This window comes from Geospiza fortis, unplaced genomic scaffold, assembly GCF_000277835.1.
Source record: "Geospiza fortis unplaced genomic scaffold, GeoFor_1.0 scaffold167, whole genome shotgun sequence".
In the NCBI taxonomy this organism is placed as follows: Eukaryota; Metazoa; Chordata; class Aves; order Passeriformes; family Thraupidae; genus Geospiza; species Geospiza fortis.
The window spans coordinates 1165549-1183947 of NW_005054355.1; the positions used below are offsets into that span (position 1 = coordinate 1165549).

The window sequence follows — 18399 nt, forward strand, 5'->3', positions numbered from 1 at the left end:
CAAAGGACTGATTGTTTAAGCAGCTCCAGTTTCAGTCTCCAGTTGCATAGGAGAGTGAAGGTATCATCCAGAAAGGGTGACGCTGCAAGTATTTGTCACAAAAAGAAGCTGAGTTATTTCTGAATCTGAAAAGAAGAAAAGAAATCAGCAATGTTTTCTCATCAGGCTGTGTCCTAACAGTCCATTCCAGCGAGTCACTGGCTGAATTGTTGGAGTTATTTCTTCTTGATTCCTGTTTTGCTTCCACAATGGAAGAAATCTCTTTCCTTGTCACTGCTAACTGACAGTTGCTTGCCTGTACTGTTCTATAAACTAAAGAAAAAAAAATCCAGTTTTGTATAGAAAACAAAATGTGACTATGTCCAGCTGGCTGGCTGGTGGGGGGGAGGAAAAAAAAAAAAAAGAAAAGCATTTGTTTCCTCCTTCCCCATTCCCCACTTACTCCATGTTTCAAACTGATATTGTTGTACCTACATTTCTAGAAAGCAGCAAAGAAAAGAGCCTTTAAACAAGATTATCCCTGAGTCTTACACAAATCAAGGCAATGCTATCCCCATAATACCTTAAAATCTAAGATACTTGTAGAACAGTTAAAAAAATTAACTTTAACCAACTAAAGATACCTAGTGTGCCAAAATACAAAGCATAAAACTAAAAACAATCACTAGAAGCAAAGAAAAAAAATGTCCCAATCTGGACAAAAGTCTATAATTTACCAATCTGATAAACTAAACTCAATTTCCAATTTGGAATTAAATGAAACTAGATCTTTTTTTAATGGCAACTAAAAATATGTGAAGACTGAAGTACTTTTTAAAGCCAACTGAATTATAAAGTTACTTTTACTCTATCGAAGAATATGGTCAAAGAACAAGCAAGTAGCTTCACTAGAGCAAAGTGCTCAGTGGGGGGGAAAACTGGGAATAAACAAGTGGTGATCTGAAACTGGCCATTTGAAAAAAACAGAAAAAAAGACAGTACAACACAAGATGCTATGGTCTCCAGACAAGTACACCACTTTTCTAATCTGCTGAGATCTGAACGAAAATTGGCTTGCTGTACAGCTTAAGCATGTGACCCCTGCTATGGCTTAGCTGTCACACCCAGGTTCTCCGTGCTCAAATAGCCAGCCACAGCAGCACAGCTCACTTCCGCCGCCAAGAGGGACCCCGGGCCCCCTCAGTCCCCCTCCACGTCCGAGTCGGCGTACTTGAGCTCGCACTTGACGTCGAAGGGCTTGTCCTTGGCCCCCTCGCGGGAGGCCTGGGAGTCCCCAGCCTGCAGCTGGCTGTTCCCACAGTCAGGCTCCGTCTCGTAGCCAGTGTCCTGGGCAGGCTTGGGCTGCTCCCCGCTCTGGTGGCTGACGCTGCCCTGCTCTACCAGCGTCTCTTTCACACTTTGCTCGCAATCAGAAAAATCTGACTTTGTTTTCTTCTTACCAAGCAGCATCACAGAGCGAAATTTCAAGCACTGCCCTGGCAAGTAGCCTTTGTAACAGTTGTAGGAGAGCAGGCACAAAAAGAGAATGAAAAAGAAGAGGAAGAGAAACATCAACAGGAAGTTATCATTTGACTTGAGGAACATTGTCTTTTCCGGGACTGCATCAGGAATTGAATTGAAGAGCTCTGTGTTGGAGGCTACACTTGTTAGGACAGGGCCAATGGGCTTTGTTAATATCCTTACTGTGGTTACTGGTACCATGTGAGTGGTTGAGATGTGAGCAGTGGACCCCTCAGTTGACACAGCTGACACTTTTGGCACATCACTATTACCTTCTGTTGGTGCAGCTGTTGCAGTGGGGCCCACCGTGGTATGCTGCATTTTTTTCAGTTCCAAAACATGCTTAGCCAGCACTTGGGAAAATTTTTTATTTTTCACTTTTTCTTCTGACAAACATTGGTAAACACCACTGTCTCCTTCTGATAAATTGAAGATGAGCAGTGCCTTCTCCAGCAGACGGTACTTGGGACTCTCCACTCTCAGCACATCATCTTTGAACTTCCAAACTACCTGTGCCAGATTGGACTTTTGAGAACACTTGAGTTCTGCTGTGCTCCCATGCTTGAATGTATGCTGTAGGGGATTCTCTCTTACTTTATCTGGAACATCAAAATAAATGTGCAGAGTATCAGCAATGATTCCAGTTTGTTCTTATCTGTACAGCTTCATCAGACTGTGTTACAGTCTTACTGGAAGCATGAAGATTATGGCATTCACCTCACAAGACCAGGTGGACAGCATGCAAGAATCTCAGTAGAATACCAAGCTGCACGTGGAACATCAAGACAAACTAAGAGAGAGGACACCTCAACTCTAAGATGGCCTCACTTCTAGATAAAGGTGAGACCTCACTGATCCACAACTGAGTGTGCACCTGAGAAGTCACTATTTGGGAAAGATACTGTAATTGGTCTCACTTTATATCTTATCAGCGCTTTTAAGTGAAGTAGCAACTACAAAGTATCCAAGAGAAAACTGAACTAGGAACTCTCTTCTTTGCATTTATGGCACACCTGCAACTTATGGCATCCCATAAGTTGTTAAAAAAAATAACAAGCAAAGCTCTCATGGCGGTCCACACTTTGCTTGGATTACAAATAAAAAGTGAGTACATCAGATTCTTACGAGCTTTTTTTACTTGCAGCTAAAATCTCCTGTAACTCTACTCCACTTTATGATCTCCTTCATCTGGTGGCAGCAGCACACAGGACAATGAAAGGACCTGTGGTTACTTGCTTTAAAGCACTATGAAAGGTACTTCAGCTGCACTGTATCATGTTCTAAGTTCCCCCTCCCCTTTCACCATAAAACCAGCTTTTTTTCAGAACAATTTAATCTGATCTAGCAGCAATAACCAAGCACTTGTCAAAGCTCACAGTAGAATGTCAAATGCTGCATCAAAGAGACAGAGGCCTCTGCATTAGAAGTACTTCTGGTATTGCTTTCATTCACAAGTCACTGTTGAGGTGCCCCCATTCATTTCAGGGGGTTGTGCACTGCACACTGAAATGCATACAAACACAGACAGTTTTTAAGACAACATGCAGGCTGTACAGATGCTCAAATATTCAAAGCAGAATCCCATACCTATTACAATGTAAATGAATGTCCAGGTAATCACAAAAACAAAACTCTCTCACCACTCCACCTAGACATATGAAGGAGCTCTTTGAAGACTGACTCACCAGAACAAGAAGATGCATCTCCACCTATGTTTTGAATCCAGTTCCTGTAAAAGGAAGTCCAACCATTACAACTTCAAATCTTGTTTCCTAAAGTCTGCCCATCCCCTTGTACTAATAAGGGTCATCTAAACAGCAATAGCAGACATAAATTAATAGGAAAAGGTCTGTATTTGAAAACATTCAATTTCTAAAATTTCAATTAGAAATTGGAAATTAGAAAATTCCAAGACTGATTACATATTGATTGCAACTGTAAGGTCATCAAAGGATACTCTTACCTTTCCATTTCACCTTCTTTAAAAATATCAATGCAGGAAGCTTCAAGAGGTTTCCAAGCACAGTAAGGATCCCTTGCTAAAACACAGTCAACACAAGTGGTGTACTTGTCACAAAAAGCCAGTGGAGACTGCACCACACCAGAATTTGAACCAGCAAAGAGGTATCTTCTGTCCTAAAGAAAACAAAGCAAAACAAAAAAACATCACAGCCAATCACTTTCTCAAACCCAAACAACCCAGTTCATGGACCAGTTTAAGTGTTATTGAAGAGCAGCATACATACAAGCCTTTTTTGTAAAAAGTGGTGCCTCAGTAGAGTAAGCATTTGATTAGCTTTTGTTTCTACAAAGTTGTCTTGGTAATATTGCAGCAATGCTGAAAAGTGCAAAAAGACAACAAAAAACTGAACAGGTACGTGGAAAGTAACCATGTCTAACTATGACTTTATCCATTTTCCCAGAAATATGAATGCAATAATCCTTCTGTGAGGCAAGGCAAGGCTACGCTGGTGCCAAGGGTGCCAAGGCTGCCAAGCTGGCACATGCAAGACTGAGCAGCAGTAGAGCTGATCCTGATAACCCAAAGCAGCCCTACTGCCTTCAGCTCTTTAGCCAGCCAGTCTCTGCAGCCACATCGGCATCATCCATGTGAGAATCAAATGCTTCTTAAGAAAGAACACTGGCGGTACTCAAAGGAAACAGCACTGGCAAGACACCGAGAAGAAGGGGGAAATAATCGTGATGGCTATAGGAACCACTGCTCCCAGGGACCCCAAAGCAGTCTGACTCTGGGCATAGCAGGAAGAGACCATGCTCATCCTTGTTATAAAAGGCAGGCAGCTGCCGTATCTCACTCATCTGCTCTAGAGCTCAGGGAAAATGATATCGAAAGGTACACTGTGAATTTACATACTGTCAGGCAAAGCCTCAAGAAAGGGATGTGCTGCAGTACTCAGAGAAGGAAGTCTACAGCGTTGGAGACTTACAACTTCCTAGGAAAAGCTTCCCATTCTGCTCGCAGATTTCCACAGTGCACCAAGCACTGCTCACTCTCTAGTGCTCTGCTGGATTACACTGCAAGAGTGCAACACTGCACATGGGTTATAGCATCTTGGCATGTTTCCCAGTTCATACATCCAAGATTCCAGGGAACATGCAGCGAGCTGACCAAACCATTTTTAAAAAACCCAGATGCACCTTTCAGTTAAGCAGGAGTTAAGGTAGGTACTCTAGGCTCATCTGACTGCCCGCCACCCTCCACACACTATGGGAAGAAGCTAGATACTACTGAAAAATGCTCTCAGAAAGGACTCTTGACTCCAGAGAGGTCTAAAGGCCACCATCAGGGTAATTATTACCCTCCTGCGGTTAGTCCACTACTGTGGGATGCCATGACATGTAACACTATACTAAGTCTGGAATGGACTTCAGTAGCCACTGACTGTGGAGGCAGAAACTTGTGCTTTCAGGCAGGGAAGCAGCAGGACAGTTACCATGACTCTGGCAGCTGACCCAAACTCCCACTCCCCATCACTGAAAAGGACCTCTGGTTTTATGGGAATGTACTGGGCAGCTGAGTATGTCAATGAATATGTGACACCTAGACCCAGAGTAAATGACATTTCAATGCCATTATTCCTACAGCAGCCTTCCAAGTGTGTGCTGAAATTGCTACATCATGTGTATTTGTATCAGGCTTAATGCTCATCTCTTTCTTAGCACTCCTCTGAAATAGGCAAATCATAATTAAGCCAGTGTAGGAATGATCCCACAATTAAAAGAACAGGTATTAGCATATATATTGGAAGAGCTATCAATCATTATCTTCTGTGACAGGGCAAATTCCAAAACTTCCTGACAAAGCAAGTAGCTTGAACCATTTTTGCAGATAAAGCAAGTATGTTGTGTGTGTGTGTGTGTATGTACGTATATATATATATACACACACACACACACAGAAATAATACGTATCTGCAAAGATGTATAGGTGAGTTGTCAGTGTGATATATCATACAAAAATAATGCAAATATATTACAGAAAACTAAGCACAGGCATTTTTAATCCTGCTTTCCGTTTGTCTAGCAAAACATACTCTGTCCTTTCTTTCTATTATAAGCATGAAAGGATAAAATCAGCATGCAGAACAAGCTTGTAAAAATTATGACATAAAGCTCTGTTCCACTGAGCTGACCATGTTGACATACAAAATTTTATTAAATATCACACGAAAATAAAAGCTGTTTCAAAGTATTCCTAAGTCCCTAAGCTGCAGAGCACTTATGTATGGATCACTAGGTAGCTACTGAATACTGGTATTACTACTAGATACTTCAAAAGAGGCATTCAATCTTTATGAAATCCAGAAAACCTCACTGATGCTGATGCTACAAGTGACTTTAGGCACAGACAGATGTATTCATGGATGTGAAGGTCTGAGCAAGTAGGGGCAGAAACCTAACTCATTAACAAACTACACACAGTGACCATTCTCCTACTATCCCAAAAGCACTCTAGGATTAAACCAAACAACTGATAAACAGTGCAGGACAGCTGCCAGGTTTGGAGTGCGCAGCAGCTCTTGTGCCATGCAGCTGGAGCTGCAGCTGGCACCCCAGTGGGCTGACAGGACCTCACCAGAGGTCCACACCCACAGCTGCAGCTATGTGACTACTCTCATTATACCATCAGCATGCAGGAGCCCGCAAGATCTGGGACAGCAGAAGTCAATTAACTACACAATTATAAGTCCCTATGCTTGAAGACTTCTCTCTTCTTAAGAATATTTCCTCAGAACCACACACCACTCCTCTGCTAACCTCAATCCCTGGGATTTTTCTACACAAATCTGCAGTGGCCACAAGGGGTCGGGTTTTTTACATCCCTGCAAAACTGGAATTAGTTTCTTAAAACACCTTACAGTTTCCTGCTTCTGCACATGGAAAACAAGTGAAGACCTGCGTACCTGCGCTCCTCCAGCCATTCCCCATGTCTAAATACCTCCAGAAGCTTACCACCTACCAAACATATTGAAATGCAGCAGGCAATATGCGATTGCTGCAGCATGATGAGTTACAAATGCAGCCTTTGGCTGGCTCTATGCACAGCAACGGTCTCTTGTCACAAGGTCACAAAGTGGTGCAAAAGAAGTTTTGTGAAAGAACAAAAGGAGATAAATGCTGTGACACTTATACCACTCACTTTTTTGGATGAAAGCAAGAGAGTTTGAACTGGTTCAAAATTTGGAAAAAGCTGTGTTTCCTCAATAATATGCATTCCATTTTCATAGCTGATAGCTTTGTGCAGGGCTCCTCGATCTGAAACAAAAGAGCAATGTGTTTAAGTAAGATCCTTGAAATAAAAAAAAAACAAGAAAAAGTCCTTCACAACTGCTGTAAATTGTCTCAATAATCTGCTTGCTGTTCAGCAGAACTACTCTGTGTCAAAGGCAACCATTAAACTTGCCATCAGGACTTCTGAGCAGGAAATAACATTTTGGGGCACAGAATGACCAGATGGTGACTATACTGTGTAGTTTTGCTGAATCCACTGAAGCTTTGCAGTTCTTTTCCTGCAATACTTTTTCAAAGCATCCAAGATTGTCCCGTTACTGTGACACCTTACTTTTTTTCTTACACCAGCTGCTGTAAAAGCCCTGCAAATATGGAAATCTCAAGAGTTTTTCTAAGAAAACTTAAGAATCAGTGCATCACCAAAACCAAGTGTTCTGCAGAACTCACCTGTACTGATGAACATAACATCATAGATGGTGCCATTGAGTGCTCTGACTCTGTCAACTACAATCTGTGTATACTTCACATCTCGCTTTACTAGGCGAGGTCTGTCTCCCATTGGGGTCACTGAGTCATCCATTAGAGGATGATCTTTAACAAACTGCAATGTTTTGTCTGGTAAATTCAGAGAACTCATGTAGTTTGATGCTCTGGCTTCATTGTTTATACACTAGAAGAGGGGACAGGGAGAGGGTGAAAAAGAAAAAAAGAGAACCAAATTATACAATTTACTTGTACAAAACAAAGACAATTAACAGCAGTTGCACACATTTTCTTCTCCACATTATTCTGGCCTGTAACCACACCTGTACACTATACTCATTGTACCAAGGAAGGTCCTCAGACCTCATAGCACTTTGATGTGCTAATCCCTGAGCTTTGGACTACATTGTTGTTTGAGTCCAAAATACATTCTAGGTCCTTCTGTGCTCTCATCCACCTTCAGTACTTTTAACCATCACCTCTTTCAGCACTAGCAACAGTATGCCTGCAAGGAACATAAGTAAAAAAAGTCTGACCCAGCACTAGGAAAATTTGAGTGTGCGGAGCAGTGCACTAGATAAACAGGCTGATTTTACTGAGACAATGCAACAGTTGCTATACTTCCTTTCATCTGAGCAAAAAATGTGTGATGTTGCTAGCGTAAACTGAGTTCTATTTCACAATGAGAAAATTATTAACAAAATAACGCAATACAAAACCAGCAAACAACTTAATTCCAAATTAAAAAACCCAAAGACTTTGATTCCCAGATAAAAAATTCAGAACATATCACTTGAGCATCTTCCTATTAAGTTTTTACAAGAAGTAACCAGGCGAGGGCAAACATTAATAGGTTACTAGTATTCCCTAGTCTGTTTCCTCCTAAGCATTGAAAAAGTCATGAGATCCAGGACTACAGAAACTTACCGCACCAGGTCGAGGATTCGGAATTTCCCCATTGTATCGTACCCACTTTGTATGGGATTGTTCCACTGTAGCACTCTGCATGTATTTTCCTTTTGAGAAAACCTCTTCTACAGTAGACAGATTGTATGCACACACTGCTGACAACCCCACATTATTCCTATTAATTTAGGAAGAAATTAGGAAAAAAACAAAACCCAACAAAACACAGGAGTAATTATCATTTTCTTGTAGTAACCAATTGAGATGAAAGGTACTTATCCAGGAAAAGGCTATACCACACTTACAGTTGTGGGGTGAAGACTCCGTATATCACTGGTTCCTTCAAAGTCGGAGATTTGAGAATAAAAACATCATTGATAACATTGAAAATTAAATTCTTATCAGGGATGGTACAAATCAGTCTGGCCTTGAGAAACGAAGTCCATTTTTTTTGTAAGGTCCTTAATCCTCCTTGGTCCCTCTTATGGTATTAAAAAAAAAAGGCATTTGTGAGGAGAGCTAGCAGCATTTTTGCACTTAAGAACCACTGCTATACAGCATGCAATTACTAAGCCCTGGTGTTTTACAATACTTCATTTATAGCAACATCAATAAATGTTAACACATTCACACTTCACCATACTTCAGCATCACTCAGAAAAATTGAGATGGGCAATGTATCATTAGGAAAAAAGTAAAACAAGCAGAGAAGTATTATACTGTCCTTTAAGAGAAATACATAATACTGCATTTATTTGGTGACATCAAAACTGATTTTAATTCTAACGCTGCAATATGCCTTAAGACTTGCCTGACACTGATAATTGCATGAGAAGAAATCCAGCAACAGTTTAATCCTTCTGGAAGTTACCACCTTTATTAAGGATTTGCAGGTATCAAGGCTGAAGCTGAGACATACTGACTAGAAATGTATTTCAAAATATTTGATAATTGAGCTGTAGATCTGATATTTCCCTTATAAAAGGGCATATTGAAACAGTATTAATATTTCCATTCATTATCCAATTGTGTATGCAATGTATTAAAGGAAATATGCAAAATTTATTAAAACAATTAAGTATAAATGCTTATAGCTTTGCGATGTATCACTGATTTCTATTTCAAACAGTCTGAAATATATAATAATATAATAAATGAAGCTCTCATATTCCACAATACTCCTCTTTTGAAGTGTGCACAAGCTGCCAGTGGGCAGAATGCCATAACAGCAAGCCCCATCTAAACCTGCCTCCAGCTCCTTGTTTAATAGAAATCTCAAGGGCATTAACTTGTTATTGATGTTTTGACTTCCCTGTTTAAATACAAAACAGGGGAGTCAAAATAAAACTTTCAACCTCATGAAAATGAAACAGTCAGATAAATTTCCTGTTGGAAAAAAAGGAAATTGATACATTCCACTGAAAAAGTTCTTGTTAAATAAACATTTTCTACTGAAAAAACTTCCATCAGCAAGACTTTTAACCAGTACTCCTGAGGATGTACTTGAATCAGCTTAACACACCGAGGCTTAAGCACAGCAAGTGTGACAGAATCAGGCTGCTGGTGACCATCTCCCTTCAGGCTCTGGCAGATGCAGCAGATTCACAGAAGTCCCATCTGCTACACCACAGTCAAGAACTATTTTGCTGTGGACACAACTACAGTTGTGTTTGCATACAGCTACTTCAAAGTCTCTTGACACACATCTATCTGCTCAGCTCCAACCAAAGTCACGTCTTCACAGGAATATGTACTCGTTTAAAAAAAATTAACAATGAAACCTGAAGCAAGAATTTTTCTGTTGCTGGGTTTTGTCATGGTTGCTTTGTTTTCCCCCAGAGAAGACCAGAACACCCAGATGTACCAAAATTTCACAACTGGGCAAAATCATATCAAGTACTTACAAAGCAACCATTAGGCCTTCTCAGTTCCGACGAACTGACTGGAACAGTTTATTCATCAAGGTTTACTAAACTCAAACACCTCCATTTACCTGGCACTAAGTCCAGAATAATGAATGTGTTTTAACATGCACATGCAAGATTCTATGAGATTTAGTAAAAGTAAACAGAACTATCTCCCACCTTGCATACTCTAGCTATTCTTGGAATCATCAATTTTCCAACAAATTCATACTCCACAGACACCTCCGTGAAAAAGAAGTATATCTTGTCATCTTCTCCATCTGTGCTGTTTGGATCTGCTCTTATTACATCAGCAAAAACAAAGTTGGGCTCTACAGATACAAACAGAAGAATTTTCTATTATATTAAAAAAACCAAAAACAACCAGAAACAGAAAAAAACCCAAAACACCACAAAATCCCTTACAAACCAAAGACTGAGGATCAGAAAGCTGAAAGGTAGCCACAGTACTTGGGAAGTAATCAGTATGAAATGAAGCACAAAGCACTAAGATACTGAGAGATCTCTATGATCTGACAGCTCATTACTTCAGCATTCTTCAGTCCACAGTCAAATGTGGTTTCAGATTCTGATGGGCCTGGAGAGATAACCCTCCCTTGCCTGTCTCTCCTCTATTTCAGCTATTAGCTGAAGAACTAAAATGACAGTGCCATTACAACATGTATTACAAAACTCAGAATCCTGTACTTTTTGGACAATGGTCATTATTTTGGTCCCTTTTGGCACAAAGCCTCAAGCCCCTGAAAATTCACAAAATTCAGTGACTTTTCAAATTCAGGAACTTGAAGTGTCAAGAGCCATGATCAGTTCAATTTAAGAACCAATTCAAGACCAAAAACATTCAATTCCTTACCATATCATAATTAAGCTGCATTTTTGCAAGGATGAACAAGCAGATAAGAAAGAAACTATTAATGTCAAGTTGAAACATGAATATTCTGAAGCTGTTTTCATGATCAGTGCTGATAAAAATCCTGAAATTTCAAAACAGAATCTCTTGGTGGCATGCATGAGGGCACACACTCACAGTGTATGCCAGTATAACCAAATCTGTCTCTTTGAGACAACTGCTCCTTACCCAGGCAGGACACTCAAACTCTGTATGTGTGATATTGAAAAAGTAACGTGTTTGGACCACTTCTTTATGCTCACTTACCATTAAGCCAAGGTATTGCATACTCTGTTCTCAGAGGGCTCTGATGAGAGTGACGTGAAATAATAGGTTCACTTCCCAAGAAATTGTACGAAGTCCCAGAATAAAGCTCCTCATCTTCAACACAAAACCAAATATATTAGAACTTATGGACTGGATACCAAAAAGTGTACACAAATATTTTCTGAGTCTATCTAAATTTTAACTTCCCACAAGAAAAGGCAAACATGGATTTCCTCCGAATTGCCCTAGACATGTCTTTTATGTTTAGATTTCTGTCAGTCATTCTCAAGATAACACTTCCACACTTGGGTTTATTATTAATATTATTGCTCTAACATAAGAACTGACAAAAGTCAATGTTGTTTTTGTGGCATTTTAACATTCAACATGAAAACCTACAATTTATCTTAAAACACGCTACTTTACTTAAATGCACCAGAATTCTGGAATCGTTTTCCTCTCTTTCTATGTCACCATTATTCAAACTTGATTTGTATAGATTTAGGCACAACACAGGGAGCATATTTTTTTATTCTCATTTCCTGTTTCATGTGATGTTGAGCTTCTCTTTTATGATCTTGGTACACGCAGGTAAAAGCCACAAATTCTGGCTTCCCCAGATTAAGATTTGGTGGTGTGTTTCCATGCAGTAAGAACACTTGCATTAACATCTCACTTCCCTACTCTGCAGCATGTCTTCAGGACACCTAACAATACTGCTTGTTATATTTACTGAAATTACAGTAACTGATACTACAAGGACAGTCTAAGTACATTTACACTACCCGAATTAAATATGTTTAACATCTAGAAATACAGTTTGAAAATTGGTATTTTAGAAATTGTTTCCAAAACAACCCAGTTTGAAGTTCTCCTTTTACGAAACAAGCTTAGGTTGACTATGTAAGTATTTTAACATCTATACAGATACACAACACAAAAAATATGGACGCAAGCCACAGTTTTGATAATGACAGACTGGAGAGTGACAGTGGAAAAGAGGACATTTTTAAACATAAGAATGAGGAATGCGAAGTCTGAACTTACCAACCATAACAGATGTGTAGCTTTGAGCAGGATCAAATGGACATCTGCCCTTACCATCTTCATTTTTACCTCCAAGTTCAAATGAAATTAAATTCTGTTGAAAACCACAAAACAGCTAATAGAACTTTTTTCTTTCAGCCACTCAACTTGTGCAAAGTTAGCTAAAAACTAAATAATGGGCTATGTCATCAACTTCCAGCATCAAAGGCATTCTGTGTAAAATTATAGAAGGCGCATGTGTTTTCATAAAAACTTATCAAGTCCCAAAGACAGAGAAAAAATGTGATCCTATAATTTGTGAGGGTGGAAGCAGAAAAGAGCAAAAGATGGAAAATTAAATCCAGACAGACTTCAAGAACGAGCACCCAAAAAAGCTAGACAGCAGGAAAGGCAGAGAAGTTAACTGATACATAGAAAGAACCAGCAATTATTCAATTAGCCTGAAAAAATGGCGACTCAGAAAGCAAAAAGGCATTCTGAGGTGGATTAAGCAATTTTTGAGATGATGGTAAATTTCTGAGATAGGGCATAATCCAATTAGGCTTTAAAAAGCAACAGAGTACTTTTGCTGCTACTTTATAAATCCCTTACAAACCAAAGAATGAGGATCATAAAGCTGAAAGGTAGCCACAGTACTTGGGAAGTAATCAGTATGAAATGAAATGTATGTATGTAATGAATGTCCTATGTAATGAATGTACTATGTAATGAAATGTACTATGTAATGAAAGCACTGGAAGCTAAAGGCACAAAGAAATTACAAGACTTCTCAATTTTCAAATTGCTAAGAGCTGCAGTAAGGAAATGATACAAGAGTCAGTGGCAAGAAAAGGGAGTTTTAATTTTGTGCCAAGACTTCACTCTGAAGGATTCAGCACTACACATCTTTGGCACAGCCAGGAGCAGAGACAAGCAGAGACAGGAATCTGAGAAATTTCAGGGAGATGCAGTAATGAGTGCTAGTTGCAACCACTGTAATTTCAGTTTTAGTAACTAGTTTCATGCTAACACACAATACAAAAAGAAGTATAAAAGCTACGAAAAGGTAGATCTGCAGTTAGACAAGATAAATCAATAATTCATTAAGTGCTCTGAAAAAGGAGCAGTAGACTCTGCCTGTGCGATGGGACAGTGCAACAAGTGCTCCTAACCTTACAGCCAACAACGAAGATGCAACTGTTTTGGGAAAGGAGAATAACTCATTGTTGACCTGAGCTGCTTTTAAGTTAGAGCTGTTGCTGGTCAAAACATATGTACATTTCTTACCAGGTAATCACACGTTGGCTGAAATGCATTAGTTCCACACACGTAGAGGAAAGTATCATTCAGCTGTTGCAAGACACGCACGTAATTACGACATTCTGTCTGTAATACAGGATGAGGAAAAGACTAGTCTGATAAACCATAGCTGCCACATTCCAACATACACAAACAACACTGTCCATTGCCGCTGCTTATGCCACATCACACTGGCAAGCCCAGGTGACACATGGGTGACACTGGGACACCACGTCCCTAGAATCTTCAGGAGCTCTAATCAATCCTGCAAGCAGCTGGTTTCCTACAGCCAGTAGTATGCAGCTGCTCAGTGTCCTAGCAGGACAGCATGCTCAGCAGAGTCCCCCCCAAGCTGTTTTATGGAAGGACAAGCTCCAAACACACCTCCAGTCCGTGGGAACAACTAGTTAAACATGCAGTGAGTTTTAGACTTTGTCACCCCTTGTACATCTAGATGGAACAATGACGGTCAAGGATGGCTGTTAAGCGTAAAACCTCTAATACCCTTAAATTAGCCACAAAGCTTTGTTGCATATAGTGATATCTTTTTCTTTTTTTCCAGTCCTTGAAACTATCCAAGGATGCTCCATAATATCTTTAGCTCTGAAACAGAACAAGGAGTTTGACCAAAATCCTTAATAAAGGATACAATAAAAATCCAGAATAATAAAGCAGTAAAACAACTCTAAACAACCACTTAAAGAGAGAGAAAAAAAACAGTGTCAATAACACCCCTTAATTTTTGCCGGTATACTACCATATCCCTCCACTAACTGCTGTTCCATGAACTTAAGCAAGTTTAAGCACGGACCTTACTATTCCCTCTTATAAGACAAATTAGGTATTTCTGTGACTGTACAGGAGAAAAAAGCAGGGGGAAGAGAGTAAAACCAATTTTCTGCCAGATAAGGCCCTTGAACAGTTTGTTGTATGAATGCTTTCTGCCAGATAAGGTCCTTGAACAGCTGTATGAATGCTTTCTGCTGGCATTGTATAGTACAGTGCTGATGGGAGGGGCAGAGAACTGCCCATTTAAGTTTAAGAAATAGAAGTAGTGGCTTAATACCTTGACCCTTTTGAAACTACTACACTGTGCAAAACACCATACCTACACCATAAATGGGACTAGTAGAAGTTTAGAAGTAAAGTGAGGAAAAAGCATGGCTAGCTGCTAAAGTATGAGCTGCTAAACTGGGAGCAGGAGAAAATAAAATATATTCAGAGGTCTATCGAAGTTCATATTTATGGGATCTATTATATCCCGCTAATAATTTTTGAGAGGACTTCTGGAGATTCACACACATGTCTGCTAAACATATGCTCATGCACAAGACAAACTTACATCCCATATTCATTATGGCTGAGTATTAGTATTATTAATACCAACCACAACTGATCCATAAAATAAAGTATTCTTTGATCCTATTCTGCAGAGGTAGACAAGGAGGAAACACACCTTAAATATCTGTCATACCTCATGTTCAAATAATGTACTGAGGGTCATCAGTGTCAGTCAAGGAAAAGAAGCAGCTTGTCAAAGGGAGACAGCCCACTCCCATCCCAAGGAACCACACGAACGCAGGATAACTATCAGCCCTGGACACAGCATTTGGGGGTTTTTAAGAGCACGAACTAAACAAGCTGCACGTTCAAGGATCACATCCCTCCAAGTGCAGAACAGATCTGCTTTTTGTATTCAGAGGACTTGCAGACTTCCACTTTCAAACCTGTGCTAAAGGCCTGACCATCAGTCTTTCCCAGCAAATCCTTGCTTTACTGCATCATTAAATGAAGCGGTGTTACACAAACAGAATGGTAGGTTCACATACAGTCAACTACCCCAAGTAAACAGGCAAGAGAGGCAAGATGAGCAGGCCAGCCTGTGCCCTGGCAGTCATAAGGAATCAGTGGTTCCCAGAAGCACCAGGGGATCCTGCCAAGCTGACAGGAGGTCTGGCTGCTTGGGTGCCCTCTGAGCTGTCTGAGTCACACCACAAGTGGAACACCTGCCAAGCAACACAAAATAAGCATATACGAAGCTAGTAAAGAAATAAACTGGCCTAAAAAAAACCCCTATGCCCTAAAGCAAAGCACACAAAAGTAATCATTCACTCAGTAAAATCAAATGCTGTGAAGGAATTATTGCAATAACAAAACACAACAGTTGCTACCAATTACTTCAGTGACAGTAACACCGTTTTATCATCTTCATGGAAAAACATTAACATTAAGCACATATTAGGGTGTGTTCAGATTTTCGAACACTCAAATAATATTCAACAACAAAAATAATGAAGTAAAAAAAAAAGACTAAGCATGCTGCAATTTCTAACACTCAAGTTAATTTTAAAAATTTAGTGATTGTTTTGAAATTTTCATTTCAAACGGTTGCACAGACTTTCTTCTTTTAATGTGACTCCTCTTGAAGTGAAATGTGCAAGATCTTTCTCCAAGTTCAATAAAAGTACATACCTGTTCTGATTTGCCCTTAACTGCACATTTAGTCCTTTTATCTTCTGTGACCTTCCAGTGTAACTAAGTCAAAAAACATGCAACAAAAAAGCACATTGTACTTTAAGTCAATGCAAGGTCTGAAAATCTTGCAGTACCACACACAAGAAAAGGCAACCCCATCTAGAGGAAATGCAAGACATTTTGCAAGTAGCATTCAAAGGTTCAAAATCATTTTTTCCCAGGGAGGCGACATTTTCAAATCCATGTGCCTTAATCAGAACTAACCTACCATCTTTTGGGTTCATAATGATGATTCCCCACAAATGGCTAATGAACTTTTCATTAACATATGCACTAGGGAAATGCAACTGTAACTGGCTTAAGTACTTTTTCAATTTGAAGTACTTCTCTATTTCATTAACACTTGAATAAAAAACACTTGGGGGAAAAGAATCAAAGAAAATTTACTGGACTAATTTGCATTATACTGAGTAAAACTCTACAATTATGTTGTATATGCTGGTGAAAGTGCCCACCACCCATGAACATGTTCTTCGGATTAAAAATCATATAAGCAACTTCAAAAGCACCCTAGGTGGTAGTCCATGCTGTACCTCTACATGTCAGCCTGTGTTGCTGATGGGATGAAAAGCAGGAGCCTGGGAAGGACTTGGAAGCAATATAAGAGTAGCAGACTTCTGCCTGGCCTAATTTACTTTGAGAAACCAGCACAAACGTATTCAAAGTACTTCTCTGAGCGAGCTGATCAGACCTGTCTGCACCACCACTTGCTGTGCAGACACACCTAAACACCAACCAGAAGATGAGACTGAAAGCACAGGGCCTTCTTTTGCAGCACGTTCTGCAGCCTGCTCTGAGCAAGCCCCAGATTTGCCTGTTTCAGATTACTTTTTGACTCAGATTAACAGAAAATGGCCCACTCCTAATATTAAGAAAACATGTAAGAATTACCACTATGGGTGATACCCACAGTTCGTCTTGTCCATCCTGCTCCCAAGAAGAAAATACCCAAGGACATCTCCAATTACTTGTTGATACCCAGCTTTTCCTTTTTTATTCTTTTTTACCCTGTAAAATCTTCCAGAAATAATAATGGAGTAGACCACACAGAGCAATTTCTTTTCTAGGTACCCATTTGTCAAAAATGCAATGCTACAGATATCAGGAAATTAAGTCAAATTTGGAGTACCATTTTTACATGGAGGATAATGTATTAAAAGGCATACCTCGTGCTGCTTCTCAGCAATATTCACCGCATTTAAGGCAAAGATCACTTCCCTGGCTCCTACATATAGAACGTTTTTGTCTTCACTTAACAGCAAAGTTGAGTAGTTTGACACTTTTGAGTCATTAAAATGTATTAGCTGGACCTCTGTTGAAATGGAAAAAAAATAGCATCTCATGAAGAAACAATCACTTAGGGTCAAACTCATGAGTAATTTTTTCTAAGTTGTCTAAACAGCTGTTGGAAAATTTGAAAACAACACAGGTTAATTCAGACGACCCATGTAGAAGACAAGGGACCCCTCAGAAGTTTGATTCAGCAGAAACAGCAGCTTCCACCAACATAAAATCTCTTGTCTTGACTTTCTCATCCAATTTCAAATGCTCAAATATTTCCTTTTGTGGTGATCCCTGTAACTCACTTCCTCATTTTTTTTTCCTACTTGCTTTTTCTAAATTTGTATTTTCCACATCCACTGTCAGACTGCTCCTCACCTTTTCCTTTCCATATACCAATCTACTGTGGAAAATCAGGTCAGTCACCACATCCCTTTGCAACTACACCAAGCAAATCCTACAAAATATCCTGCACCTTAAGACAACTCTTCAGCATATTGATGTAACAGAAAGAAGATACAGAAGCAAATAACAAACCATTTGCAGCTGATTGTGAAGTGAAAACAGAGACTAAATACACAACACACACACAAAATAACAGCATGAGGGAAAAATCAAGATGAATAGAAATAAGACAAGAAAAAGAGAGAGATATGAGAGAAAAGGCAGTGAAATGAGGAAGTGTGTAGAAAGGACCAGAATGGCTTGAAGAAAGATGACACAAACTGACTAATACAAAAGGGTATTTTTTCTGAATATACAACTATAATGTAAAAATGACTGAAAGCTTTGTACATGAAGACGGGAGATTAATGGTTTTTAATGATACAGATTAAAACAATGTACTATTACTTCCAATTGTAATACTCCAGAAACATGAATTTTAAACTAGATTCTCAAGCATGTAATTTTGAAATCTTTTACTTGGCAGGAAAATTTTCCCAAAATGGATGAACTGGTTAATGCAACTCCACTGCACTAAGTTCCCTTTCATATTCAAAATAGGTTTCCAACATTTAAATGCAACAATCTTTA

General features: G+C 39.5%; 1 protein-coding gene across 2 annotated transcripts in view; it reads right to left on the minus strand.

Moving 5' to 3' along the window:
- Nucleotides 1-18399, minus strand: part of SEMA4D (semaphorin 4D) — a 43570-nt gene that overhangs the window by 15650 nt on the left and 9521 nt on the right. Inside the window, exons 3-15 of one of the 2 annotated variants that reach the window (XM_005423571.2) lie at nucleotides 17250-17395; nucleotides 16021-16083; nucleotides 13537-13635; nucleotides 12271-12364; nucleotides 11224-11337; nucleotides 10227-10378; nucleotides 8448-8623; nucleotides 8164-8320; nucleotides 7201-7423; nucleotides 6662-6777; nucleotides 3464-3636; nucleotides 3186-3229; nucleotides 1-2099 (exon numbers count right to left, since the gene is read on the minus strand). In XM_005423571.2, coding sequence (XP_005423628.1) covers nucleotides 1180-2099; nucleotides 3186-3229; nucleotides 3464-3636; nucleotides 6662-6777; nucleotides 7201-7423; nucleotides 8164-8320; nucleotides 8448-8623; nucleotides 10227-10378; nucleotides 11224-11337; nucleotides 12271-12364; nucleotides 13537-13635; nucleotides 16021-16083; nucleotides 17250-17395 — 2477 coding nt within the window. In that variant the 3' untranslated portion in view covers nucleotides 1-1179. The remainder of the gene's footprint in view (nucleotides 2100-3185; nucleotides 3230-3463; nucleotides 3637-6661; nucleotides 6778-7200; nucleotides 7424-8163; nucleotides 8321-8447; nucleotides 8624-10226; nucleotides 10379-11223; nucleotides 11338-12270; nucleotides 12365-13536; nucleotides 13636-16020; nucleotides 16084-17249; nucleotides 17396-18399) is intronic. The other variant, XM_031059071.1, reaches the window with a different exon arrangement.